The 27,528-nt window shown below is 44.4% G+C and overlaps 2 protein-coding genes across 2 annotated transcripts in view; both read left to right on the top strand.

Annotated features, from left to right (window-relative positions):
- Positions 1–16,324, top strand: part of adcy9 (adenylate cyclase 9) — a 46,246-nt gene extending 29,922 nt beyond the window's left edge. Inside the window, exons 2-11 of the mRNA XM_048249061.1 lie at positions 1,744–1,910; positions 2,495–2,923; positions 5,021–5,141; positions 5,223–5,337; positions 5,696–5,798; positions 6,237–6,445; positions 7,329–7,488; positions 8,930–9,078; positions 9,697–9,723; positions 10,215–16,324. Of these exons, the coding sequence (XP_048105018.1) occupies positions 1,744–1,910; positions 2,495–2,923; positions 5,021–5,141; positions 5,223–5,337; positions 5,696–5,798; positions 6,237–6,445; positions 7,329–7,488; positions 8,930–9,078; positions 9,697–9,723; positions 10,215–11,691 (2,957 nt within the window). The 3' untranslated portion in view covers positions 11,692–16,324. The remainder of the gene's footprint in view (positions 1–1,743; positions 1,911–2,494; positions 2,924–5,020; positions 5,142–5,222; positions 5,338–5,695; positions 5,799–6,236; positions 6,446–7,328; positions 7,489–8,929; positions 9,079–9,696; positions 9,724–10,214) is intronic.
- Positions 16,325–16,709: 385 nt separating this feature from the next.
- The window catches only part of crebbpa (CREB binding protein a), a 56,502-nt gene continuing 45,683 nt past the window's right edge, over positions 16,710–27,528 (top strand). Inside the window, exon 1 of the mRNA XM_048249060.1 lies at positions 16,710–17,569. Coding sequence (XP_048105017.1) covers positions 17,482–17,569 — 88 coding nt within the window. The 5' untranslated portion in view covers positions 16,710–17,481. The remainder of the gene's footprint in view (positions 17,570–27,528) is intronic.

The following is a 27,528-nucleotide window of genomic DNA, read 5'->3' as shown; positions in this document are numbered from 1 at the left end:
TTGCCACAGAAGTATTGTCCAGCAGTCCAGGGGGAAGGACACATTAGAAAAGCTGTTTGAATGCCTTATAACAGATGATATTTAAGGAATAATCCATCAGAACCTACTCCATAGCCACATCGCTGGTGTTGGTCTCGGCGATATTGACCTCTTAGAAGGGCTGTTTGAACAGTCTGATAATGAGCCTCTACATGTGGCTTGGACGCTGTATCTGCCACTTCTAGTTTATCACCTGCTTGACAATGCGATAGTATTGGCCTCTGTATTATCAGCAAACACACTGGTCAAACAGCCCAGACCTGCAGGTGGGGGGTCAGCCGTGTACTGTCGCTATTGGCAGAGACCGTGTGTGTGGAGCAATTGGGTGAAGAGCTTCAAAAAAATACAGCACTCTATTAAAATCAATACTGACCTAATGCAGGCCCTAATCTTGTAGCTTTGTGGTGTAGGCATACACAAAGTCCTTTTAGGCAAGTCCCTCCACTCAGCGGCCATATTGCAACGCTTTTTGGGTACTCATCGGGCATCCTATTCGGCAGAAATGCGCATGCGCAAGGCTTCACGACACCAACCGTGCTTCAGCGGCAAGTTCACAACACATGATTGGCACGATGACTGCACAACACAGCACATAATTGGCTCAATGTATACACATGTTGACGTTTTGGCAAGGAAGGGGTGGGATATGTGTAGACAACGGCCATATTGGCGTTACAAACTAACCCCAGGCATTTCTATGGATGATTTTTTGAGTGCTGTGTCTCCTCATTAGAAAGTCTCTGGCATACATTATCAGAACGCCAATTTGGGAGGGCTTGGGACTCAGTCTGGAGCACTTTGCCCCCTAGTGGATGCTCTTTGACACTGACATCATGACATGCCCCCCCTCGCCTCTCTTCCCATGGCCTCCTACAGTATGTGAGGGTGGAAATGTGTGGCTGACTGACTGACTAGTAAACTGTGTGGTGGCCAACTGACTGACTGACTGACTAGTAAACTGTGTGGTGGCCAACTGACTGACTGACTGACTGACTGACTGACTGTAGTAAACTGTGTGGTGGCCAACTGACTGACTGACTGACTGACTGTAGTAAACTGTGTGGTGGCCAACTGACTGACTGACTGGCTGACTGACTGTAGTAAACTGTGTGGTGGCCAACTGACTGACTGTAGTAAACTGTGTGGTGGCCAACTGACTGACTGACTGACTGACTGACTGACTGTAGTAAACTGTGTGGAAGCTGCTCAGCTGTAATTAGTAGGAGGAGGTTCTCCCTCGTCTTCAGCCGAGCTGTTTGATTGCTGTAAGATTAAAAGCTACCTCCCCCGAGAGCTTCTAGAAGAGTCCGTCTCTGCTGCTGCTCTCCATATTTATGTGAATGAAACGTTTCCTACGTAGCGTAATATGAATACTAAAGAGACAGCATTAAGGGATCAGGATGGAAATGTTCCACAAGTGTTCCTCTAGGTTGTCTTGTAGATTCCCATGGTTGATGGGCAGAAGAAACGAAATATGGAAATTGTTCTTAAATGTTTGATTGATTAAATGGTTCAGTAGCTCAGCAGTTACTCTGGGATAGTTTGTTTACAGTTTTAAGTGAAAACCATTCACATAGTCACATAATAGGAATTAAAACAAAATCTATACTTTTTTTTAATAGATTTTCAAGTATGAGGTACAACAAACTGGTTATTGATGTTGTCAATTTTAAAAAGGTTTTGTGTGTGTGTGTGTGTGTGTAGGGATGAGGACCTACCTGATCTCGGGGAGGAAGTCAGACCCGTCTCAGGCCCTGTTGAGCCCCTCGCCCAGAGCTCACACCCCTGACCCCGCCGCCACCGGCCCTGCGGCCGCCGCCGCCACCACCACCACCACCGCCGCCGCCGAGCCGCGCTCGCATTCCCCCACGGTGAGTCCCGCCCCGCCACTCAGTCAGACCAGCGTCTGTGTGGCAACTGAATCTGTCAATCATCAGTCGTCTGTACGTACGAACACATCAAACATCATTTACGTTCCATGAGTCTTTATGGCGGATATGCCGTATGTTATGTGTAGTCCCTGCTCCCATGTCTTTCCATTAGAGTTTGCTCGATTTTGAGGCTTGAGGATCAATACATTTCCTTATTCTTGACTTTGGATGGCAGATAGTTGTCTCACATATTAGGGGTGGTGGGAGTGCAGTGGTTGAAAAGCTGTTGGTTCGATTCACGGTTGCCAATGCCACAAGTGCCCTTGATCAAAGCACTTGCCCTTGAATGCTCCAGAGAGACTAGCTCAAGACATCTGTAAATTGCTTTGGATTAAGGCTTCAGCCAAATTAAAGAAATAAATAAATTACTGTTTTATTGAGGATTGGCTGAGTTTAGGGGTAACATCGTGCCGCAACGTCATTTGAGCAGGCTAAACCGAGCCAGCTGGGAAATCAAAGTTGAATGTCGCTGGGAAACGAGACACAACATGATGAACTTGATCTCCCTCGAGACCTTTTAATGGAATCAATTCACTGGTTCACCACGCGTGCCAGATGCATGCATCACTGCAAACACCGTCCACAACACCATCGTTCACGGCGCCTGCCTCTTTAACCAACCTAGCGGTCAACCACTGAGGTGCCTGAGGGAATATGAAGCTGTTAATGGTGGAGAAGGGAGGAGAGAGACTGTTCTTGACCAGCCTGCTTGCCTGCATGTTCGCTCTCACACCCTTACTCCTCCACACAGCCTGTTACACACTCTCATAATGAGCACCATCTCCCCTCCATCCCTGTCTTTCACCTTCATCTGTCTCGTGTGTGTGTGTGTGTGTGTGTGTGTGTGTGTGCCGACGCTACATTGTGGTGGTGACCCCCAGGGGCAGCAGACGGGGGCTGAGGGGGCCACACAGAACGGCGGTCAGGAGGAGCACAGGCCCAACAGCAGCAAGGTCAGACACTCAGCAGAGCACACACACACACACACACACACACACACACACACACGTCTCATCTCCTGCCCCCCCACACACACACGTCTCCTCTCCTGCCCCACACACACACACACACACACACACACACACGTCTCCTCTCCTGCCCCCCACACACACACATCTCCTCTCTTACCCCACACACACACACGTCTCCTGTCTTACCCCACACACACACACGTCTCCTCTCTTACCCCCACACACACACGTCTCCTGTCTTACCCCACACACACACGTCTCCTCTCCTGCCCCACACACACACACGTCTCCTCTCCTGCCTCACACACACACACGTCTCCTGTCTTACCCCCCACACACACATGTCTCCTGTCTTACCCCACACACACACACGTCTCCTGTCTTACCACACACACACACACGTCTCCTCTCTTACCCCACACACACACACGTCTCCTCTCCTGCCCCACACACACACACACACACACAGTTATATAGCCTGGAAAAATCCAAACTCTGGTGACTCTTGATTGGAAAACGTTTGCATCGCGACGGTCACTAACTTTGAAATCATTGGTCCAGCCTTACCAATCACATTGATCAGAGATTCCTAACGTTACTTCCTACTTCGCCTAAAATTACAATAAAACTGACAATAAAACAGCATCAACAGTCAGGAAACAATGCAGCATTTTTCCAACTGCATTTTTTGATGTTTGCAGGTGTTGCTGCTTTAGTTAATCACAATAACTTTTGGTTTTGTCTTCCCCTCTCGTCGCTGATTGGCCTGACTAGATCTCCTTGAAAGAACATGTAGGTGGGTGGGGCCAGGCTAAAAGTTCTGAGCTCATGTACAAATCAAAGAGACTTTGATGATGGCGTTGTGGCCGCTTTAAAGCTTCTTTGCTGGAGACAAGATAAAAGGGGAAAAAGGAATCCGCAAGTGTTCTGGTTCAAAGGTTCTTTTTTTAACAAGGGCAAAGTTCAAGTTTTCCTGTGCCTGCAGCAGCCCTGCTCCGCACAGTGGCTAGCAAACTGTAGATCTCAATGCTAATGACTAGCGCTAGTACATACAGTATAAATCAAGGGCCTCGTATCTTTAGTACTATCTCAGGTGGAATGTGCTTTCGAAGCTCTCCCCTTATGTTGCTTCCCTCGTCTCGCTGTCTTCCGTACGTTGCTTCCCTCGTCTCGCTGTCCTCCATACTCCTCTCAAGCCCCCTGTTCTCCACTGCCTCATGTACAACAAACCCTCTCCTCTCCTCTCTCCTCCTCTCTTCCCCTCTCCTCTCCTCTCCACTCCTGTCTGTGTTTTATGTATCAAAATGGCCGTGTGGGTGTGAACAATTTGGCAGCCACTTCATTGTGTCCCTGCAATCACGTTCATTTGTGTGTTTGTGTGTGTGTGTGTGTGTTTGTGTGTGTGTATGTGTGTGTGTGTGTGTGTGTGTGTGTGTGTGTGTGTGTGTGTGTGTGTGTGTGTGTGTGTGTGTGTGTCTGAGAGAGATGGGAGTTTAATGTTTAATATGTGATGCAACCCCCTCCCCCTCCAGTGGAGATGTTTCTCCTTTGTCTTGCTCTCTCTGCTCATTGACTGTGTATGATTTTCTCAATGACACTCTCTCACCTGCTCCCCACTCTTGTGAATCATACACTAACAAGCACTTTGTGCTCAACAGTTGTATCCTCGCGCTGTTTTTTTATCTCTCGGTCTTACTCATGCTCTCCCTCTCTCTCTCTTTCTCTCTCTCTCCCTTTCTCTCTCTCACTCCCTCCCTCTCTCTCTCTCTCTCTCTCTCTTTTCTCTCTCTCTCTCTCTCTGTCTCCCTCACACTTACTCATGCCCTTTTTTTCTGTTTTTCCTCATTCCTTTCTGTCTCTCTTGTCTTTCTCTCTTTCTCTCTCTCTCTCTCTCTCTCTCTCTCTCTCTCGTGCTTTTCCTCATTCCCTTTTCTGCCTTTTCTCTTTCCTTTCTTCCATCTGTCTCTCACTCTTCTATTCACCTCTGCTGCTCTCCTCTCCCTCCTTTCTCTTCCTCCCCTTTCTCACCCTCTTTTCTTCTCTCTTTCTCCTTCTTTCTTTCCCCTTCTCTCTCTCCAGTTCCCAGCAGGCCGCAGCCCCAAGGCCCTGAATGGCCTCCTGGGCCCCCTGACTGAGGAGGCAGTGACGGCCAGCCAGACCTCCCTGTGCGAGATGCTCCAGGAGAAGGACAAGAAGTGGAGCTCGCTGATCGGAGGGGAGCGTGACGGAGGAAGAGGAGGTGGAGGAGGAGGCGGCGGAGGTGGTGGGGGAGGAGGAGGAGGAGGAGGAGGGAGAGGGATGGGAGGCATGGACCACTCTGCACTGATCCCACTGCGCTCCAAGAACTTTCGGGAGAGGAGCGACGTGCACTTTGTGGATGTCATCAAGGAGGACAGGTGAGATAGAGGAGGACAGGTGAGATAGAGAGGACAGGTGAGATAAAGGAGGACAGGTGAGATAGAGGGGGTCAGGTGAGATAGAGGGGGTCAGGTGAGATAGAGGAGGACAGGTGAGATAAAGGAGGACAGGTGAGATAGAGGGGGTCAGGTGAGATACAGGGGGTCAGGTGAGATGTTATGAAATGCACATGAGTAAACAAAATGTACACATTAGCAAACAAAGATATGTGGGTACGTTGGGTATTGGTGATCCATGAGTCTTAAGACCAGTATAATCAAACTTGTTCTTCTCTTTTTCTCTTTTCTTCTTTTCTTCTTTCTTTCTTTCTTTCTTTCTTTCTTTCTTTCTTGTCAGTTTGATGAAAGACTACTTCTTCAAGCCCCCCATCAACAAAGTCAGCCTTAATTTCCTGGAGTCCTCCCTGGAGTCAGCTTATAGGAGCAGCTACCAGGAAGAGGTGTGTGTTTGTGTTGGTGTGCGTGTGTTTGTGTGCGTATTTTTGTAGCCTCATCCGTCTATGTAGAGGTACATGAATTGGACATATGGTATTATATGCAGAAGAACTGTGGTATGAATGAGTGTCAAACAGCCACTTGTGGACCCCTGCTGGTGGTACCATAGTATTAATAGTTTTAGATAATGTACTGATGTGTTTTGATGTACAGTATTATTTAAAATAAACTCTTGTGTCTCATGTTAAGTTTTTAAATGTTGTCTTTCCTGTCTTCCCATTTTCCACAATCCTATTACATTCTCCTTCTCTTCCTCCTTCTGTCTCACTCCCACTCTTTCTCTCTTCCTCCCTCCCTCCCTCCCTCTTTCTTCTCTTCCTTCTCTGTCTCACTGTGTCTTCTCTCTCCCTCTCTCCCTCTCTCTCTCCCTCCATCCCTCTCAGGTGGAGACCCACGCTCCAGCGCAGACCTTTGCCAGCCCGACCTTCAGCTCCTTCTTGGACGTGCTGCTATCCTGCGCTGTTTTCCTGGCCCTCACACTGGCCTGCTTCCTGTACCCGCTGGTCACTGCCAAGACGCCCCCGGCCACCACTCTTGGCATGGCTGCTAGCGCCGCCCTGCTGGAGATCATCTCCCTGGTGCTGTCCATCCGGTGAGACAGAAAGAGATAGAACACACAGGGACAATATCTGACCTGATGGCCATAGTAAAATCATTACAGCCTGTTGGTTGGTGGGTAAGGCTGAACAGTTCTTTGTTAAACCAATGATTGACTTTCATATCAGTACACTAATTGGACATTTGAGTTGTTGGACATCAGATCAGATCATTTTTTTTTTTTCTTATTTGAGTTTAAGCCACCTTTATCAGACTAATTGCTTACATTTTCCCATCAATTCATCATTAAGCCACATTCAGCAATCAGCTTCTTGGCCTCATGCCTTACATCCATAGTTAAAACAAGAAAGAGGGAAAGAATGTAGAAGAAACCAGTACACTCCACAATTGAACCAACTGCCTCTCCATTCTGGAGCCGTGGAGATGTGAGGGCTTTTGTTACAACTTCTCAAACTTTGCACGTCACAACAGGCTCCCTCCAGTGCACCAGGGACTAGAGGAACTGACAAGCTCAAAGGCATGTTTCAGAGAAGCTCACACTGAGATTCACCAAAGCTATGCAAACATTTACTTAGTTGGACCATTAGAATGGTTTATGTTTAGTAATGTGACAAAATAAAGTGAGACATAACACGTTAGTATTATAAAAACTTTGGGTTAAAGCAAATGCAACATGTTGCAGTGTAGAGTATACACACAATAAAAAATCCAAGTGATCCAAGTTTGGTTTTATTACTTTTTAGAGGAAGGAGGAGAGAAAGGCAGACATTCGTTAATGGTGGCAGACTGAACACTGAATTTGTTTCATGATGACTTGCCATGTCGGATACGTTTGTGCACCTGTCCTGCACCTTCGGTTCTCACCCCCTTGTTCTGCCGTGTGTGTGTGTGTGTGTGTGTTCTGTCCCTGGTTCCAGTATGACGTTCTACCTGGACAACGTTCTGAGCTGCACACAGCAGTTCCTGCGCGTGGTGTCGGGCTGGGTTCCGCGACACATCATCGGGGCACTGCTCGTCTCGCTGCCTGCCATGTCGGTGTTCTCCCACCTCACCTACTGCCTCCACCTGCCCAAGGAGGTGAGATCATTACTGCAGCTGTTCTGCATCCCAAACTCTCCCCTCGCCCAGCTTGTCTTCATGACTCAGACACATTTACATTTCTGAGGGACATGATCATGTGCACACCACATCACATCACATTCTCACAATCCGAGTACATGAATGAGAGGTTATAAACATACAGTATGACAGTACCTGTTCCGGGCTTAGTGTGATTGAGCCTGATGGCTGTAAACCAGGTATCGTGGATTCAGGTATCGTGTATCTGTTGTAGCTTGATGAGACCTCGATGCTGGGTGGCATGGTAGTGATCTTGGGTAAAGTGAGTCTTTAAACTTGTGCCTTTTTAACATCCGACATGTGGGATAAGCTCATGTTCATGTTTACCCATCTCTATTGTAATGCCAATCGAAAAGAGCCCTTCAGCAACGGGCACAATCTTAAGTCTGCGCCAAAGGGGCTGTGCATTTTTCCGCCCGGATCTTGCTGAGCGTGGGTTTCCGGCAGCGCTCTTTAAAAACCCTGGACATATACATTTTCAAAGGATGTGTGTGTGTGCATGTGTGTATGTGTGTGTTTAGTTCCTTGGAGGCATTTAGATCAAAGTCCTAATCCCCCTGAAGAGTAAGTCATTAGGCGGCGAGTCTTCCCGAGTTTCCCGCTTTGATGTCATTAAGAGCTCTCGGAGCGCAGTGGGATGAGCCTCGTGGCGGGCGGACATGTGGTGCGCTGTAATGTCACAATCATCGGCAGCCAATTTAACGCACAAGAGTGCTGCTAGCCGTAGGCTCAGGCAGGGCTTTAAGGCTGTGTGCGTGTGTGTGCGTGTGTGCGTGTGTGTGTGCAGTTATGTATTAGGTATAAGTATATATACACTTTTTTGATCCCGTGAGGGAAATTTGGTCTGCATTTAACCCAATCGGTGAATTAGTGAAACACAAACAGCACACAGTGAACACACAGTGAGGTGAAGCACACACTAATCCCGGCGCAGTGAGCTGCCTGCTTCAACGGCGGCGCTCGGGGAGCAGTGAGGGGTTAGGTGCCTTGCTCAAGGGCACTTCAGCCGCGGCCCAATTGGTGAGCTCATCAGTGGAGCGTATATTTTTTGTTATTGTGGAGAATGTGTGTGCATGCTGCTTTCTGTATGCATCTATCCTGACTATTTGGACACAAATAATTGATGACTTACTGTAAAGTGTCATGACAAATGTAGCATCACTTGAATTATGAGTGTCAATCATGAACATACTTGTAGGACCCCGTACTACAGTTATGTATGTTTGTGGGAATCCTTTGACGGGGTGAGAATATAACACTAATCATTATGTTTTCATCCATGTGATTTCACAATGCCCTGACAGTCACCAATGTCACCTTAAAAGAACAAGTGCTTTATGTCCTGAAGTGCAACACAATGAGTTCTCCTAACACCCAACGTATCTACCTGTTCTTTCAGGTCATCATGCTATTGTGTTGCGCCATCATCATCGCTATCATCCAGTACTGCAACTTCTGCCAACTCAGCTTCTGGATGCGGTCGGCCTTGGCAACAGCAGCTGGGGTGGCCCTGCTGGCTCTGCTCTACAGCCCCCTCAGCAGGCCAAGGTGAGTTAATGCAGCCTCATTCAACCAGACGTTATCCCTACTGGATGTCAGATCAGGGGTACTATAAGTTTGTTAAGCATTGTTTTTCATTTGCCTTATCAAAAATGACTGCATTCATTTTGACGTCTGTTTAAGGCCTTATGACCATTCATGAGAGTAATATTGGGGCTACATTTCTACTTTGAATCAGGAGTTGAGTTGTTTAAAAGGTTTGGAGTTTTAATTGGGAATATTACATTAAATTCTCTTGTTGGCATAACCATTACATGAAATTGATCTGAGTCATATGTCTGTGGTTCCATTTTCCGTATCCATCCACAGATCTGTGTATTTGGGAAAGAGTCATTTTTACTTTTATAAGCCAGCACGTTGTTGAATACTGTATAGGAGTTTTGTTTTTGTTTGGGGGACAGGCTGCCTCCACTTTGTTTGTTTGTTTTTTATTTTCAGGAGATGTTAGCTAAATGTAACAAAAACATTTCTGGCCTTGAAATTGCATATGATCGCTGACTGTACCTTTAAGAGAGCATTGGAATATGATGCATGATACCTTGGTACAGACAAATCTTTTATTCATGTATTTATACAAACTTATTCTGAACATTATTTCTCTTCTAGTGCTAACGACATCTATCTTGATATGAGGTGAGCAATCTATTTATATTGGTCAATAAAAAACATAAATTTGAGGAATTTGCTCTTCAACTGTAACCATCACAGAAAATATTTAGCATTAATATGAAAAGTGGGTAAGAAGAGGTTCCCAGGTAATGCCATTCAACCTCATTCATTACAATAATCACACACATCTACCAAGCTTCCCTAAGGTTATAAAACACTGTCACATTGAGAATTTCTGAGTACGTACTCTCCACGCTCGACAAGAATTACATTGCTTGTTCATTGTTCAGTATGAATAATTAAATGGAGTTTTTAAGATTAATGTGGGTATATGAAATATAAATAAGCATGGATAAAAATTGCTATTTGAATAACAGAATGCAGAATGATATTTTTCTGATAATTTGTGATTTTCCTAATCATTTATGATCCATAAGATTAATGCAGAGAAATTACTTGTCAGCTTTGTGACTTAACCAGCATTTAAATCCTCTGAATTTTCATACTCATCACAGAAACGTCAGCAGAAACATCAGTGTCTTAGATTTCCAGCCTTCCCCGACCCCAGTCAGTGACCTGGGTACCCAGAAGGGAATCCTGCAGTCTCTGGTTCCAGAGGCCATCCTGGCCTTCTTCCTGCTTTTGCTGCTGGTGTGGTTCTTAAACCGGGAGTTTGAGGTGAGCTACCGTCTTCATTATCACGGCAATGTGGAGGCAGACAAGCACCGTATCAAGATCCAGAACATGCGCAACCAGGCCGACCTGCTGCTGCGCAACATCATCCCCATCCATGTGGCAGAGCAGCTGAAGGTCACCCAGAGTTACTCCAAGAACCACGACAATGTCGGCGTCATCTTTGGCAGCATTGTCAACTTCAGTGAGTTCTACGAGGAGAGCTACGAGGGCGGCAAAGAGTGCTACCGCGTGTTAAACGAGCTGATTGGTGACTTTGATGAGCTCCTGCGTCGGCCGGTTTTCGCCAGCGTTGAGAAGATCAAGACCATTGGCGCCACTTACATGGCTGCGTCAGGACTCAATGGTCTGCCCTCTACCCATGCCACTCCCCACCACCTGCGGGCGCTGTTTGACTTCGCCCTGGAGATGATGCACGTGGTGGACGACTTCAACAAGAACATGTTGGGCTTCAAATTCAAACTGCGCATCGGTTTCAACCACGGGCCGCTCACCGCCGGCGTCATCGGTACCACCAAGCTGCTCTACGACATCTGGGGCGACACGGTAAACATCGCCAGCCGCATGGACACCACGGGCATGGAGTCCCGGGTTCAGGTGAGCGAGGAGAGCCACTGCGTGCTCCGAAGCCTGGGTTACTCCTTCGACTACCGCGGCACAGTCAATGTTAAGGGCAAGGGGCAGATGAGGACCTACCTCTTTCCAAAACTGGGGGATGGAAGTGGTGACAGTGGTGGAGGACCTGGAGGAGGAGGAGGCGGTGGTGGCAGCGGTGGTGGAAGTGGCAGCGGCATTCTGTCACATCACCGGTTGCCTGTCACAGAGATCCACGCAAAGGCTGAAGGAGATGTAAGGCAGCCCACAGTGGGGGAGACTTCCAGTAAAGTGCCCAGTGTTGGTGGCCCATCCCACTCTTCCCCTTCCCCTGCGGTGTTGGCCACTCAGGCCACCGCTCCACTCTGCTGCTCATCAACACCGTCATCATCAACGTCATCCTCTGCCATGCAGGGTGCCCTTGGAGTGCCTCTGGGACCAATCTTAGGCCCGTCTGATATAGCTAGGGAGACAACCAAGGACAACAAAAATGCGCTTACAACCCCTAAACTTGCTGGGGGGGATATTAGCAGAGACCCATGTGCTTCTTCAGTGCCTAGTTTCGCCAATGTTCCCTCACAGCACTCAATAGAACAACATTTTCCTTCTTCGTGTCTGAAGGGGCCATATAGACAAAGGGATGAAGAGGAGGAGGATGAGGAGGCAAATGAACATACAAAACTCAGAGCTAAGGAGTGCTTATGACTGGACCTCCAGCTCTTGCCATGATTGCTCTTCACCCCATGCCTCCAATGGAGTGACTTAATTTTTCTGACTAATGGAAGTGTTAGAATGCATTGTGGGAATTGTAGTTTTTCCCCCCTCCCACTGCAAAAGGCCGCTTGGCCAAATACAGATAAAACTGCATTTGTTCCACAGACATGCCCATTCCCTCTCTGTTAGACTTGTGTGGCCTTGCATAGTTTTATATCTTGCTTACATTTTGACAAGTGTCAGAGGCATAATAAGGGAATGTGTGTCTGTGTGTGTGTATGTGAGTGTATGTGTGTGTGTGTGTGTGTGTGTGTGTGTGTGTGTGTGTGTGTGTCTGTGTGTGTGAATGACTGCATGGGTGTATTGTGGAGCAGTAGAACTGATGGTATTTGCTGTGTGGATCACAGTACGGCACAACACAGTTGGGAAGGGGAGAAGAAAGTCTTGGGTGCAGGGAGGCTCCATTTTTTAATAGATGTTGTTATTGTTGTTGTTGTGTTCCTCTTCTTTTCTTGAGTTGATCAAGTGCCTTCAGGATAGATCAATCTGCGAACAATGTCACACAAAAAGCAAAGAACTGAACAAAGCTTAATCAGTTGAATCAACAATCTTTGCATGGCTTTTTTTTTTTTTTTTTCAAAAACAAAAACTTAGATGACGGATAATGCTGTGGTTGATACAACTTTTTTTCCCTTCTGATTTCGTATTGAATTTTTTTTCTTTGCCACATGATATGTTTTGTTTGGAATTTTTGAGTATTTGTCATTCAGTGACTTTTTATGAAATCAAACAATGAAAAGTGCCAGTCAAGGACAAAATGTTCAAAAAAGGGAATTTATTTGCTGAATAAGGGAGTTTACTAGCCATAATGTTACACTGCAGCAGAGCTTGATAGGAAGCATGCCATGAAAGGCGTTCAGTCTAGAAATTACACCTGTTTTTCATCAAAAATGGACAAAGATATCTCCTGAAAACTAAGCAAAGCAAACCAATTAAATACCCCTCTCTCTCTTTAGTAATGCGTGAGTGAAGGCTTTAAATGTGAGAGAAGTTGAGGCAATGCTGTATATGGATTTGAAATATTAGGTAATATGGAGAACTCAGCCATACTTTAGGCAAACAAGTCATCAGTCATAAGGGTCATCAGAGATGCTCCTGATTGGTTGATTAGGGTGCGGTGTCTTATCTTACCTCCCAACATGGGGCTCTTGGAGACCCCAACTCTCACTAACCCAGAGGGATGTTGGGATATGAGTTACCCACAGTTACACAACTGTGGCTGATGTAGCCTACTCCTTCTCCTTACTTCTAACACTTGACACCTTGAAGTACAAAGGCTCGTTTCTTCAAGGGGAATTTAAATTGGGAAAGTAGAATTGAATTTCCCTTCAAATATTGAATTAGAGATAAGGGAAATTCTTACAAATGTCATGGCTCTGTGAGAATGCTCTTCAGATATTTTTGCCATCGGACCTAACAATATTGACTAACATTTTGACAACTTCATAATTTTTGCAGCAAAACTGAACATGCCTTCCAACCAAGTGTTGGTTTCTTTATTGTGGTATCAAAACTTGTGGAACCACAGACAGTTCATTTATATTTAGCTGAAACTAAGTGTAATTTAAACTTTTATGGAAAAACAGGGTGTAACTAGAAAGATGAAGATGAAGATAGATTTGCTCTGCTTCAGTGCGCATTAATGGGAGACACTCAAGGCTGAACTGATTCATGGACTGATGGACTGATGGAATCAAACGTGTCTCTTAATACAGTGTATATGAAAAAAAGAAGATTTTATTAAGATCTATAAGACTTTATTAAGGTATTTGTGAGGGCTGACTTCTGCGATGCCTGCATAAGCAACAGTGTTTTCCAAAGGATTAGGCTGACTCGTCTCAGACATAGCCCAGTGGACGTGACTGCATGCAATATTTAGCTATGATATCCACATTTGGGAGGTGGGAGAGGCGACCCAGCTGTATTCATAAACTGAAATTGCCACTTTTAAGTGAGGAATAAAACATGGGGTGCAATGTTTTTTTTTTTTTTTTTCAAAATGTGTGTCTGATGGATTTTTTTTTTCTGGTGCCTAAAAATGTTGCTGAATTGTATTTTATTTTATTTTATTTTTTGGAGGGGAGAGGGGTTAAAGAAGTGAACATGATTATGATGATTGATGATGACAATAATTATGGGTTTTATGAAAATGATGTCCTGATAACTCTAATACATCCTGTTCTTAGTGTCTCCCTCTCCATGACTACCACTGCAATAACTCTCTCTGCTTAGCTCCCTGTCCAACTATTTTACTCATCTGATGAGAATGCTCTTAATCACCAAATGATATGCTTCACCCCTCAGTGTCTGTCTCGATGCTTTTTCAACAATATGCACATCTCTCTTCAGCAGCTCTAGGACAGCTGATTTCTTCTCTCATATCAAATATTAATAATAATCATATCATAATTCCCAGCAGTCATCAGAAATCAATCCAGAGACATGGATTGAGGCCTCTTGACCGTAAGAGCAGATTCAGTTATGGTGGTCTTTGTGGGTGGTTGTGCCAATGCCAATAACTGAGCCTTTAATGAGTGTTTTGAATTTGCCTTTTTCATTTTCTTGTCCTTTCAAAAGAAGGTTGAAATCTTTTTCTTTTGTTTACAGATAATTAACATAAGCACCTAACCAAGCCAGTGCCTTTTTGTTGCCTCTTCATCTATCACATAGTTATTCATGTTTTGATATCAGTTATTGAGTTGTTTGAATATCATCAAAATGCATGTACTTACAGTTTTTTTTTATTTGTTCTTGCAATAATTTGTAATTTGTCAATTAATAACTTTATTTTTTTTTTCCATGTATATTCTTTCCCACTTTTGGAAATAGAAAATCTGAGCACTGTGTATCTTTATATGGAAAATATTGGGATAAAGAGAAGACATTTATTTTTCATCTTATTTTGCCTAAGATATGACTGGTTTGGCTGTGCATTTTCCATCAGTCTTGGTGCGACCATATCTAGATGGAGAGAACAAAACGACTTGCTCCTGTGTGCACATCAATACTTAACATGTCACTGTCACTCCAATAGCAAAACACAACCTGCGATCATAGTATTTAACACCAATTACCTTTACGTTTGTGTAATGGCCCTTTTGTAGTGAATGACAATGTGTATTTATTTGTGACCTGGTTTGGAGGGGGTACATGTATAATGCTGAAGCCTGTATTTTTTTTCCAAGGACATATTTCTGAAAAGGGAATTGCAGGAATTGCAATGCAAGGATGTTATACTGTGGGGTTATGGGCAAGCCACCCTGATCACACGCCTGCAGCTGCCTCAATCCAGAAATAAAAAGGGAATTTCAGTCCACGTCAGTGTGCCTCAGAGTCTGTGCTCTCTCACTCTCTCTCTCTCTCTCTCTCGGGCCACAGAGGGGAAAGAGAAGAGTGAGTGAGTCGGAGGAAGTCACTGCGTATGAATGAAGCCATGCAGTCTTAGAATGTTAGTTTACTCATTTGATTGTGTGTGTCTGTCTGTCTGTCTGTGTGTTTGTGTGAGGAAATAACCATATAGACACATTCACCAGCATACAGGATATCCAGCCACCCAAGTTATTGTTTTCCAGGTTTATTAGGGGAAATAAATATATTGGGGGAAGCACTGTGTTCAAATTAACACAGATTTACCAATAATTTTATGATGCTCCTTTTGGCAGCAAAATAAATATGCAGGGACATTCAAGTTTTCCCAAAACAACATAAATGAGTCTATGTCCAAGGAGTTTTCAAGCCTCATGTCTGTATAGTGTCATTAGCTAACACACTTAAACAGTTGCAAAATGCAGTAATTAGTGTAATTTGTAATTAAACTCACCATGTTTATACATTTATATTGTATAATAGATGGTTACTTGTATTTATGTATTTGCATCTCCCAGATATTCCACAGGAAACATCCAAATGTTTCTGATGTGCCACATGTGAGCAAGTCTGTGCAAGGCTGTCTGCTTCGAGGATTCATCAGATGAAATGAATGCAGAAATCAACAGAATGCACATTCTCACACACATCTATAGGTCTACCTGCTTCATGATGGCAGCAATGTCTCTGCTGTGTTTTAAGAATCTTCAATGCCACCTCACTGGAAAGCTTCTGAGTAGCCTGTCCTCTTTAGAGACTTTGCAGACTGATACACTCTCAAAAACAATGCACAACACTTTTGCAGTAGTTTTGAAAATGTAATTGTCTTTTCCTTTACAGCCTTTTGTTTGTTTTTGGAGCATTATAGTCTTAACAGCTCAAAACCAAGTTCAGTTTATTTTTTTTACAAATTGCAATAACCTAGGACTAAGGATCTAAGGACCTAGGATATCACAGTGCAAGGCCTAAGGCATTTAACCTTTTCCACTCTAATTGGTTGATATGGACAGTGCTTGGAATGTGGCAAATTAAGCTAAAATCCCAAACTAGAAGTGAATGTATGAATTACTGATGGCTCCCCAGTCTTGTACAGGCATTACTGACTGTCCACACCCTCAGGAAGTATGGTGTATTATTTGTTTCATTATTATTATCTCAAATTGTATTGATATTTACAATTAAAACAGCAAACCTCTTATATTGGATGAAGAGTAGTCTAAACCTTTTTTAAATACTGATCTATTTGTGATGCTGGACCGTGCTAAAATACTGTATTTACAGCCCTTGTTAATTAAATTGGGATTCAACGTCTTACAGCAGACATCTAGTCAAAGAAATTCGGCAGGGATTTCTGTGGATGCTTGACCATTACAGCAAGTAGCCCACTAAATATGTTAATATTTTCATCAAAAACTTAGATGATTATTAGTAGTATACTGCCCCTAGCGGCAGTGGCGTTGGCAAGCGTGTGACGCACGCTAGGGCTTCATTACATAGGTTTACGTAGGGCGTGATTGCGCGACCCCTCCCCCTCCACAGTCTATCTGGAAAAAAAAAAAAAACTTTTTGTATCGAAGGAATCAACAGCCGCCATCTTGTCGCGGCTCAGAATCAGGATTTCGGTGGAGCATTATTTTATATTTTGAAACAGAGCGTCCGGATTTACCTTTAACGGCACCGCTAACCAAAAAACAAAACACTTAAATCATTCAGAGGAATTTTTTTTGCAAAAACCGTGGATTTAATCGCGTTCGTCGGACAGAAAGCCCTCGTATATCTGATTTCCCCTTCAGAGAGCGGCGCTTCTGTCCCTATCTCCGTTCCGAGACGTATTGTTTACCGGGAGCTATCGGAGGAGAGACAGCAGCTTAGACACGATTTTGCAAAAATATATTATTTTTATGCAGTTATGCGCTGTTATGAGGATTTAAACGGATTTTGCACGGATTTTTTTGACGTCAGGAAAATGGGTTATTTGGTGATGCACATTTAACGACTCCTGGGGAAACGGTCAACGACCCATGCCGATATATTTTAATTTATTTTTAGCCGTATTTTTTGGTCGAAGTAAAGTCTTTTTGATAATATAACGATGATAATGTGGGTGTTGGGTGTTGGATTATCATGGGGTGAATGGCGGTGGCGAAGCGGGGCGCTGTTGTTGCTTTTTTGAAATTCTCACTTGCTGATAGCAAGCAGGCTAATTAGCGAGTTAGCTGCCTAGCTACTTGCTAATCGTGCGAGAAAGAAAGGTTGTGGTTGGGGGGGGGGGTTGGTCTGAATAACTTTTTACTGTCGCGGGGATTTTCCTTCCTTTTTTAAATAATTGATCAGAAGTAATTATAAACTACTGCAATGGCTGAAAATCTGCTCGACGTTGGACCTCCCAACCCAAAACGACCGAAGCTGAATACACCTGCTCTTTCCGCCTCCGACGGTCCAGGTAAATCAGGCAGGCCTATTAGCAAACGTTAACATTAGCCACATTTCTAGATATTTAGCTAATAAGCTAGTGCTATTAACTAGCCAACTAGCTGCATGGCTAGTGCTTTTAAACAATTATGGATATGTAGGCATGGGGGAATTCTATAATCAATGCTATGTTAACCTTAAGATATACTTCATAGTTGAGTTTTGTAAGTTGGCACTGATGTTAACTGTTAACATGCTATCGTTAAACCCCCGGTTGTCGTCACGTTAGCTCATGTGAATACAGGTAAGTTGAGTTCTGTTAGCGTGGTTCATGTCAAACTCTGTAACGTTAGCAAAGACATTTTTGTATATAAGCTGTTTTTGAATGGTCAGTGTAACTACCCTACCGGCAACCAACATTAGTTAGCTAGTTAATTAGCTAGGCAGTAACATTTAATGCTAGCTAGGTAAATTCAGGCACGCCTTTTAGGGAGGTATTAAGGAGGGCTCAAGCATTGTCAGTGTAACATTAACGTTATTCGTCTTGAACATTAGTCATCAATTTATCCATATGAGAGCTATACTCACCATAGTAATGTTAAGTGTTTCATTGTAAGATTATATAACTGGCAGTGTGTGCAACTAGCTTCTTTAGTAGTTGTGTGTTGGCTCAGTCTACTACTCCATAAACTCGGGAGTGACAGTTCCGTTAATCCGTAGCAATGCTGAAAATGCTCTTTGCGATAGCGCCCCTTTTTGTTGCAGTCATTCAGGCCACTTGTTGCTGGGCTCATTGCATCACCTGCTTTATCACACGATTTGCACGCAACTCTTCAAACTTGGTCAGCAGGACTGTCAAATTTGGGAGCAGGGCGACAGTGAAACTGCACGCCTTAACGTTTCATGTCTGAAGTGTTTTTTGTAGCAACATTCAGTGAATTGGTTTTTACGTCGTTCATGATTGTGTAGAAACAGGGTGTGAGCTAGTCCAAAGTGGTGAAAAAAATAATGTTTACGCTGTCGAAGTTAACGGGATGACATGTCATACCTGCGCTGTAGAGTGCGTCGGACACTGTCGGGTGATTTTCGAGACACATGGTTTACTAGAAGGTAGAGCTCGTCAGTGTAAGTACCTTGTTTCATTCGAAATCAGGAACATATGGATATAGTGATTTTTTTTTTTTTTCTTCTTTTCTTCTTTTCTTTACTCAGCCAAGTTGTCAACAATTAGACTAACTGCTTGTTTGTTAATGACTTATTTAATAAAGTCTGAAACTATTGAGTGCAGAAGGTGGTGAGAACATTGTGGAGCACTGCAGTATTTTGTATATAGTTAACATCCATGGTAAGTCAACAAAGAATAGCAGAGGCATGTCACCTTTTTGTTGTGAGAAATGATGGTGCATCACTGCCCTCCTCCTTTTTATTCTAAAGTTTGTTGTATATTCAGGGTTTTTCGGTTTACCCAGTTAGTCATCCACAATCAACACTCAGTTGTCTTAGGACAGTTCTTCTCCAGAGTGCTTGTAAGCATTACCCTACATACATGGATCATTCTTCTGAAACTGTAATGACACACTTACAAATTAGGGTTGTTTGTGACACAAATCTAATAAAAAATGATGATGCTTACCCTTTCTGTGCTATTTAAAATCTGGTCACTGGTTTGGGTTTGGGTTAGTTTACCCAAAGATGGAGGTTCTCTCTGGAGTGGGCTAGATGGCGTGTGGTAGGAAGCACATACCCTGCCTATTTAGTGTATGGTCCCCCACCATCCCCGGCCCTGTGACTTGTTTGGTTTGTGTTCAGATGGAAAATGTCGCCTTCTCGCGTGCTAGAGTTTGTTAGGCTGTTGACCTTGTTCAGTGTTTAGTCTACAGCTTTTATCTATTGAAACTTAAGAAACTTTGGCTATATTTTGAGATTGTCCGCCAATGTGAATTACAGTGAACTACAGTGAATTGCTTGAGTGGCTCATATCCACTGTAGCAACATATTACAATAATCCAATAAACTATGTTTAGTTGCATCCACCTGTGCCATTTATGTAGTGAGTATGCATGCTTTCTCAATCTTCTTAGCTGTGCTTCTCAATATCCCGTGGAAGAAGGGATGTATTAGATGGTTTCTAGTGATGGTGTCAAGTGCAGTCTTTTTTTGATGGCCAATTCCAGAAAAAAACATTGTTGATTTGTGTCTCTCAGTTACACAACAACTTCTAATGCACAAGGCAGTTTCACATTCAGTTATGACAAAAACTCTCTAATCCACACAGTGAGATTTTTGTTTTCATTATCTAAATTAGAAAGATATAGCTAACTGGTAAGGTACCACAGTGGAAGACCACAGCAAGACCTGTTTTCAAAGATGGTCTGCAGTGGTTGACTTCTTGCTAAACAGTGACTCACATTTTGACTAAAGTGTTATCACACACACATCAGATTTGATTCACTATACCAGAATGTGTGTGTTTGTTAGCCAGATTGCCACAAACAACCTTTTATTTATGTCAAGTATTTAATAGGATATCAAGAATGCAATGATTTCTTTGAATGCATCTATTTTTTTTTCTTTTTGAGACGAATAGTGTCTTTTGCTTTTAGAAAAACTCCCCCATTCAGAAGTCTTGATTTTTTTTTTGTTGAGTCATAGGCTGAATTTGCCTAGAATTGAGTTGTCTCATTAGGTCCTCTCTAGGTTCAGGAAATATTATCAACATATCAAAGAAAGATAACACGTTCACAAATGGGATTATTATGATGAATGTGTTTTCTTGAACCTGCATTGCTCAGGGTTGATTAATAATATGCATCATGCATACCCGTTCTTCCAGTTCAGTGTAGTCCACACTCAAAATGATGTAGGGCCAGAGACAGTAAAACCAATGGACAGCAGGTCACAGTAAGTGCCTTTTGGAGTCAGAGCATGCACAAGTTTGTTAAATCTCTGCGAAGCCCTCGGGTTCAGCACTTTTTCTCCACGTTGCCTCAATGAAAACAGAATGCTGTAGCCTAAGTTTTGCATATAATAAGTTGACACTTGTGCACTTGACAAATGACAAGAACCACACACCATTTTCAAGGGAATGTTTCCTGATTTCAAAAGTGCAACAGCACTTTTGTCAAGGCCTCTGACTTCTAACTTCCTATGATAAAGCTTTGAGTCTGGTGTATTTTTCCAGGTTGTTATATATTATTTTTTTATTTAGGCATTTTGTTTATTGCGTCAGATGGGGGGGGGGGGGTCATCGTCATCCCTGTAGCCTTAAAATGACTTCAAGTCCAATCAAATACTCTTTATGACCCTTTTGCATTTCATTACCATTTCCCATGCAGAGTAAGCTTCAGATTTATTAGCTAGATAACCAGATAGACACTCAAATGGGCATCATAAAACTCTTCACAGAAATGTTTTTGGTAGGCTAGAGGTAGGCCTGAGACAGCACGTATTCCATGCACGTAAAGTTGACCATATAATCTGCGTCTTGCACCAGACAGTGTGATGTAGGTGGTGACGCTACGCATGAGTCGCTTCACCTGCTCAACATGTTAGTTGCATTAAAACTTTTTTCCATCTTTCAAGGAAAAGTCATTTATTTGCAAATGCCGGCCTATATACCATAGTCTCTGCACACATTGTTTTAAGAAAGCCAGTGTTTGTTATGAGAGGGAGGGTCCCTGTAACTTCAGGATTGTAACGTCACCCATTTTAATGTTTAATTGAGTATCAGCGTCGCCGTCCTCAATGTGGTAGTGCCTGACATTTTGAGCTGGAGTTGCACTACTGTTTCAAAATGAATGAGTGTGTCAGGGTAGGAGAATTGCATTTTGCAAGTGGTAGGAGACATATGGGTCAAACCAACATTGGGCTCCTTATATCTTCATTTCATTTGGTGTGAAATAATTTTTAACTTAAGCTTTATCCATATCTCATTGAGAGACCACTCTGTATGGGCTAAATAGACTTGAAAGTCTGAGCTCGGCATTTGATTGAATGTCACGGTGCCTATTATTGTTTGGGATGCACTAAATTTGTTCCCTGAATGTGCACTGTGATCCTCCCACTCAGGATCTCTGAAGTACTTAATTGCTATTCTCGGAAAAAAGGCCCACTGCACGCTCAAACAATTATTTTGGTTGTAGGCTATTCACCAGTTGCAGGTCCCAAATAACTCTTTATCTGAACAGCAGTTCACTTGAGATGCTGATGTAGTCTAGAGCAGCCTTTCTCCAACGTTTTTGACTTGAGGCCTGGTCATGTCAGACTTGGACTTTAACATTGTGATCATAGACACCCCCACCCCAAACACCTTATAGACAGTTGCAGGAATCCACACATTAATATTGTCACTCTTAGCCTACCAACATTATCTGTGCACCTCAGGTGGTTTCAGTTTCTCTTGCCTAGCGTTCTCATCACTGCCAACTAATTTAATGCCTCGATATTTGATGCCCCCGAATTAGTATTTCATGATCGTGAAAACTTTTGTTTTTCTTTTAATTTAGTCCTCGGTTCCATGATCAATTGTACTACAAATGATCAGATCAGACATTATTTGACACTGCGGCTCTGCTGACCAGCAGTCTTCTCTTCTGGTCTAGAGCAGGGGTTCTCAACTGGTCTGGCTTTGGGACCCACAATTTCCCATGTTCATAAAGTCGCGACCCATATATATTTTTTTAGCGTTCAAGCCAATGGATATGGTGAGCTACATGGTAAGACAAGCGAAGTGCCTGTAGGCCTACTTGTTTGGAACATGCGGATGTTTGGCATTAGCCTACATTTGTGAAGTCTTCAACTCTTGATGTCACCTTTCAAAGTACTTGACAGGTATGACTTTGACAGGAGTGCCTTGTTTCCATGTGGCATTTTAGTTTTGATGGTTTCATGCTCTCATGTGCCAGCCATCTACTGCACACCACACAATGGGGTTTCTGTCCTATTATGTCCTCAGTTTAAGTGAATACATATCCGAGCCTACTGTAGGCTACTTCAATATTCTGAGTAGCAGCCTACTTGTGTTTACCACTAAAATGATGTCTAACATGACCTGTCACATAAACATTGTCCATGTCCATGGCAATGACTGATATGTAGGCTACGAATAAAGTTTATCAAAATAAAGGTCCAATATTAGATCTGATGAGGTAGCATTTTAAATGGGCGATTTTGTTATTTATTTTTATCCACAAGCTCTGCGACCCACCCAGAACGGTTCCGCGACCCACTTTTGGGTCCCGACCCACCAGTTAAGAAACACTGGTCTAGAGGACATTTTGGTGGCGTTAATAGGGATATGTTCTAGTCTAGTAGCCTCTTGATGATGGATTCTTGAATGAGGATGCTGTATACAGGTTGAAGTGGTTCTTGCCGTGTACATTTGTTATGCTCTACATCATTAGGCTAATTTATTTTTAGTTTTTCAGTAACACTTTGAGGCCAAACACTTTCTCACTTTGGCAGAAATGTTCTGTGTACTGATGTATGTGCAAGGCCATATTGATTGAAAAGCCATGCATATTCCATTCTAATGCAGTTAATGAAATTGCAGTTGATTAATTGTAAATTATTTGTCCGATACCCAGTTCAACAATAGCTGGTAAGGATTTGCTGCCAGTATAGGGGTTTTCTACTGGTTGTGTTCAGAACCTTTTGGACTATTTTGTTCTTGTTGTTTAGACAGTACAGCTGTGGTAGCCCTAATGGGTTTTGTTTTGCCTCCAAAGGGCCCTGACACCCTGTGGTGTAAATGTCTACCTCGTCACAATCTAGTCCATTTAACAGTATATCTGCACCCTTTCTTTTTAAAATGACTGTCGGTGAAGTCCATACGTCTCGTTCCATTCTGGGAGAAATCGGAATGTGAACATTATCTCTACATCCTGTACCATTTGTTGGGCTTTTGTTCTCCCAAGGAGAGGATAGAAGGAGCCCCCCCACAGGCACTATAGACTGCAGCCTCCTTTTTCCGATTTCAGAGTTAATCCAACAATAAGCCCTTGTGGCTGTGCGCTTTAAAGACCCACCACTAAATTACGCAGGACAATGGTCCAGTGCTGCTGGTCACGCTTTCACGCTGGAACACCCCTCTCCCTGACTTTTGGCCCCGGCCTTCTGTCAGCTTTTGGCTTCAAACAGTGCCTGCACGCGCTCCCCTCACCACCACCTCCCCCTTCCACATCTCAGGCCATCTGTCACCCCAGTGAGGGGCTTTCTGCACCTACCGACCCCCACCTACCATTCTTCTTTGGAGTCCACTAGTATTTTACAGGGTACGTGGCCATGAGACGAATGTCTTTAGTCATGTTGATGCCCGGTCTTCAGTTAGTGCGGAGCTAAATTCATTTTGTGTCTTTCCAAAGCTGTTTGGTGCTAAGAAGAGACTGAATAAGTCAATAATACCAATTATTAATGGTCACAGACCAGAAAAAAAGGCCACAAAAAATTGTATGTATGTATGGTCAAAAAGTTACTTCAATACTTTAAGTATATTCCTTAACTGTAAATGTCATTTAAAGTTTTTCTCCACAATGAATGTAAAAACCTTTTGCCTCCTGAACAGTTCGAATGCATTTAAACCCTGATACCTGTTTGGTGTTCTGGCAAGTGGAAGAGGCCACGGGTTAAGCAGAAGCCATGATCACGGGCGGGCCATGCTAGAGACACTGGTAGGAGTCGCAAATCTTTCCTGTGGTCGGCGTCGCTGCTCTGTCTGTGTTGCATGCCACAGAGCCCTAGGCTGGCATCCCAGTGACCCACCCCCCCCACCCCTCTCTCCAGACCTCTGGCCGTGTCATCAGCGGCCCCTGGCAGGTCTCTGAGCCACAAACGCCTGGATGAAATCTCTGGCTCCCATCACATGGCAGTGCTCATACCAGAGAGGACTGGTTTCACTGAGGAACATGGGTTAGGAAAATGAATGAAGGTTGAGAGAGAGAGAGAGAGAGAGAGGCATGAAAGGCAGGAGATGTTAATGCAGAGCGAGGTCAGCTCTTCACGACTTGGAAATGTGGTCGGCAAAGCCCTCTAATTGCAGGTTTTGAAAGGCTGCCCACTTCTCCTGTGCTTTTGCCTGCCTTTTATTTCTGCGGTCTATTCTAATCTAATGGCTGCTTATTAACAAGTCACAATACCTCCACCCACTCCTTGCACAGTGAGAGCAGACTGCGGTGGCTCAGGTAGAAGAGCCGTGGCTGATGTTCATTTCCTGCTTTGTGTTGGAAAGTGCTGTTCCTTAAGATTCTGATTTTGTCTTCATGTTTCTGGTTCTATCCCACAGTTGTTTAGAACAGACGGTTGAAAACCTGAAGGAGCTTCAATCAGAAATAGTTTTTCACCCCAATAGCAAATGTCATCTCCTTCCCAATGTACTGGGGATCATCTTTGAAAGTGAGCTTGGGGAACTGAGTCCACACTAATGTGGCACCAAAGTTAGCCTATCCTTCAAGACCAATTCACACCAAAGATTTGTCATGAGACCAAACCGTTGCACAAACAAGTTGCAGTGGTCCTTGCCAGCTGTTGCAAGCAATTTCAAAAGATTTGTCATGTCAAATCGCAGTCGTGAGGTTTTAGAGCACTTAAACCTCACCGAGTTTGTGAAGTGACTGACTGAGTCAGTCCAGCAGAGGTGTCAGGTCAAGGTTTTGGCCAAAGGAGAGGCAGAGAAATACTTATTAACTTGGTTTTGAAGACCAGTGTCTGCCCAATATCAAAAACAGGTATGCTAATAAAGTTACAAAAGGAACATTTTGCTGACTGTTGGCTTTCAACTAGTTGGTTAATTTTGCTGGCTAACTAGCCAGTTTGCTAGTTTAGAATGCATGTTGCAGCAAGTTGCTGGTTTAAGGAACATTGCAGCTTGTCTCGTCACTAACCTTTGGTGTGAATTGGGCTTTAAACCCTTTTCCATCAAATACTGTGGTGCACAGAAATGCTGCTCTTGCTGAGCTTTCCTCTGCAGCGTGAAATGGCTTGTGTATTGTTTATATTATTTGGTCAGAACAGAGCTGCAGCAGATGTGCCATTGTTGTCTCATTAAGCTGGACAACTCCAGCTCTGCTGAGAGTGACACAGCTGAAAAGCAGCACTGTCGCCAAGGGGAAGCAGACTTGGAAATGCCAACACAGGGATGAGGGTTGAGTTCTCTTCACACTTTCCCCTCCATGGCTGTCCTGTCTCTTGGGGTTTTTGTTCCTTTCCCATACCTTCTGCTGTCTCTTATCCCGCTCTGTCTCTCTGGCATTACCAGTGATGCTAGTCATGCTAGTTAAACTATTTCACTACTTCCTCCTCCTCCTCCTCCTGTTTGCACCTTGTGCACAGTCTGGAGTGCTACTATCCTTGACATCTGTGCTGTCCTCGTGGGGTTTCAGTAGGAGTTTGTGAATGAGGCTTACCTCTTTCATGTGTACTGTGCCACTCACTCTCTCTCTCTCTCTCTCTTTCTTTCTTTCTTTCTTTCTTTCTTTCTTTCTTTCTTTCTTTCTCTGTCTTCCCGTCTCCACGTGTTCTCCTGACACACACCCAGCCCCAGCATGACTCCTCTCCTCCTGCTCCTCCCTGTAATCTGAGCAGGCGAGGAGGTGCTGAGTGAAATCCCACGTGTCCTGCACCTGTCTACCAGCCCTCCTCCCCTCCCCTCCCTCTCTCCGCTGCTCTCCTCCTCCTGGTCGCCGTTAGGTCGGTCGGTCGGCTGGCGGCTGCTCTGCCAGTACCACTGCTCTCCATGTGCCAGAGAGCTGAGTGACAACCGTGGTCTGGAGCCCCTCTCAAGAGAGGGGCCAGCCTTGCTATTTATAACCCCAAGGCCATCGTGCTACTCCATATCCCCTTTACACATACACTCACACGCACCAACTCGCGCACACACTCCTTTGTGGAGTGGAAGGGTGAGAGAGTGTAACAGAGAAGGGTGGGAGAGACTGGGTGAAGGAGAGGTAGTGAGGTGTAGAGTGAGGAAAGATTGGGGGGGTAGTGCACGCAAGAGAGCTCTCCAGCATGCCTCTCTTGATAGGACTGCTGACTTGGCGGCACTACCGGACCAAAACAATGCTTTGCATTTTGGCCCTGAGCCAGCGAATGGAGTGGGTTGGGGGAAGGGAAAGGAGGATCATCTTAGGCTGGTGTGTGTGGGTGGGTATGTGTGTGAGAGAAGAAGGGTGAGAAAGAGAGAGAGCAAGCGGGTGAGCACTTGTGCGCTCTTGGCAGTGTCAAGGGACGTGCATGTCTGGCTGCGAGTGAGTGGCTGGACTGGGAAAAAGCAGTCAAGCTGGAGAAGTCCTTGCTTGCTCCCTCTCTCTTACATGCACCCCCCTCCCCCCTCCGCCTCTCTCCCAGGGATGCACAGCAGCCTCTGTGTTGTTGGTCTCTGCTGGCAGCCCCTGTGTAGTGGAGCCAGTGCCGTGTTTACTGTGGGAAGCGTGCGGGGCCAAGTGTTCTCATTAAGGCCTGGACGCTGGATGTGGCACGGCATGCATGCCGCATGGCAATGAGACGCCCTCCTCCAGAGCCTCCAGTGCCCTGATAGCAATACAAGTGCTGGCTGCAGTAGTAGTAGTAGTGGTGGTTGTAGTACTGTTGGCTGTTCGGCATTAGGAGCATGAGTTGCTGTAGTTGTGGTAGTACTACCATCTGTAGTGGTTGGAGCACGGGTGCCTGGCAGTTGTAGTGACATGTCCGTCGTGGCCTTAGTTTTTCATAGTGGTTGCAGTAGTGATTTGCATTGATGGCAGCATTCAGTTGAGGTTGCTGAAGGACGCTAACGGCAGCAGCATCAATGACTGCATGAGCAGCGGTCGCTTTGGAAGTCTGAGCAAGAGCAGATGAATAAGTAGGCCTAGCAGCTGTAGCTTTAGCTGCTGGACCAACAGAGACTCGTCAGCATTTAGAAATGGAAGTACGCCTCGGGCCTGGCTTTGATTTTTGCTACGCAGTTGATGTCTGTGGTTAATTGCTGACTATCACTACACTGTCGGATTTTGCATTAGA

Source organism: Alosa alosa, chromosome 7, assembly GCF_017589495.1.
Source record: "Alosa alosa isolate M-15738 ecotype Scorff River chromosome 7, AALO_Geno_1.1, whole genome shotgun sequence".
In the NCBI taxonomy this organism is placed as follows: domain Eukaryota; kingdom Metazoa; phylum Chordata; class Actinopteri; order Clupeiformes; family Clupeidae; genus Alosa; species Alosa alosa.
This window is presented reverse-complemented; position numbering and strand designations above follow the sequence as displayed.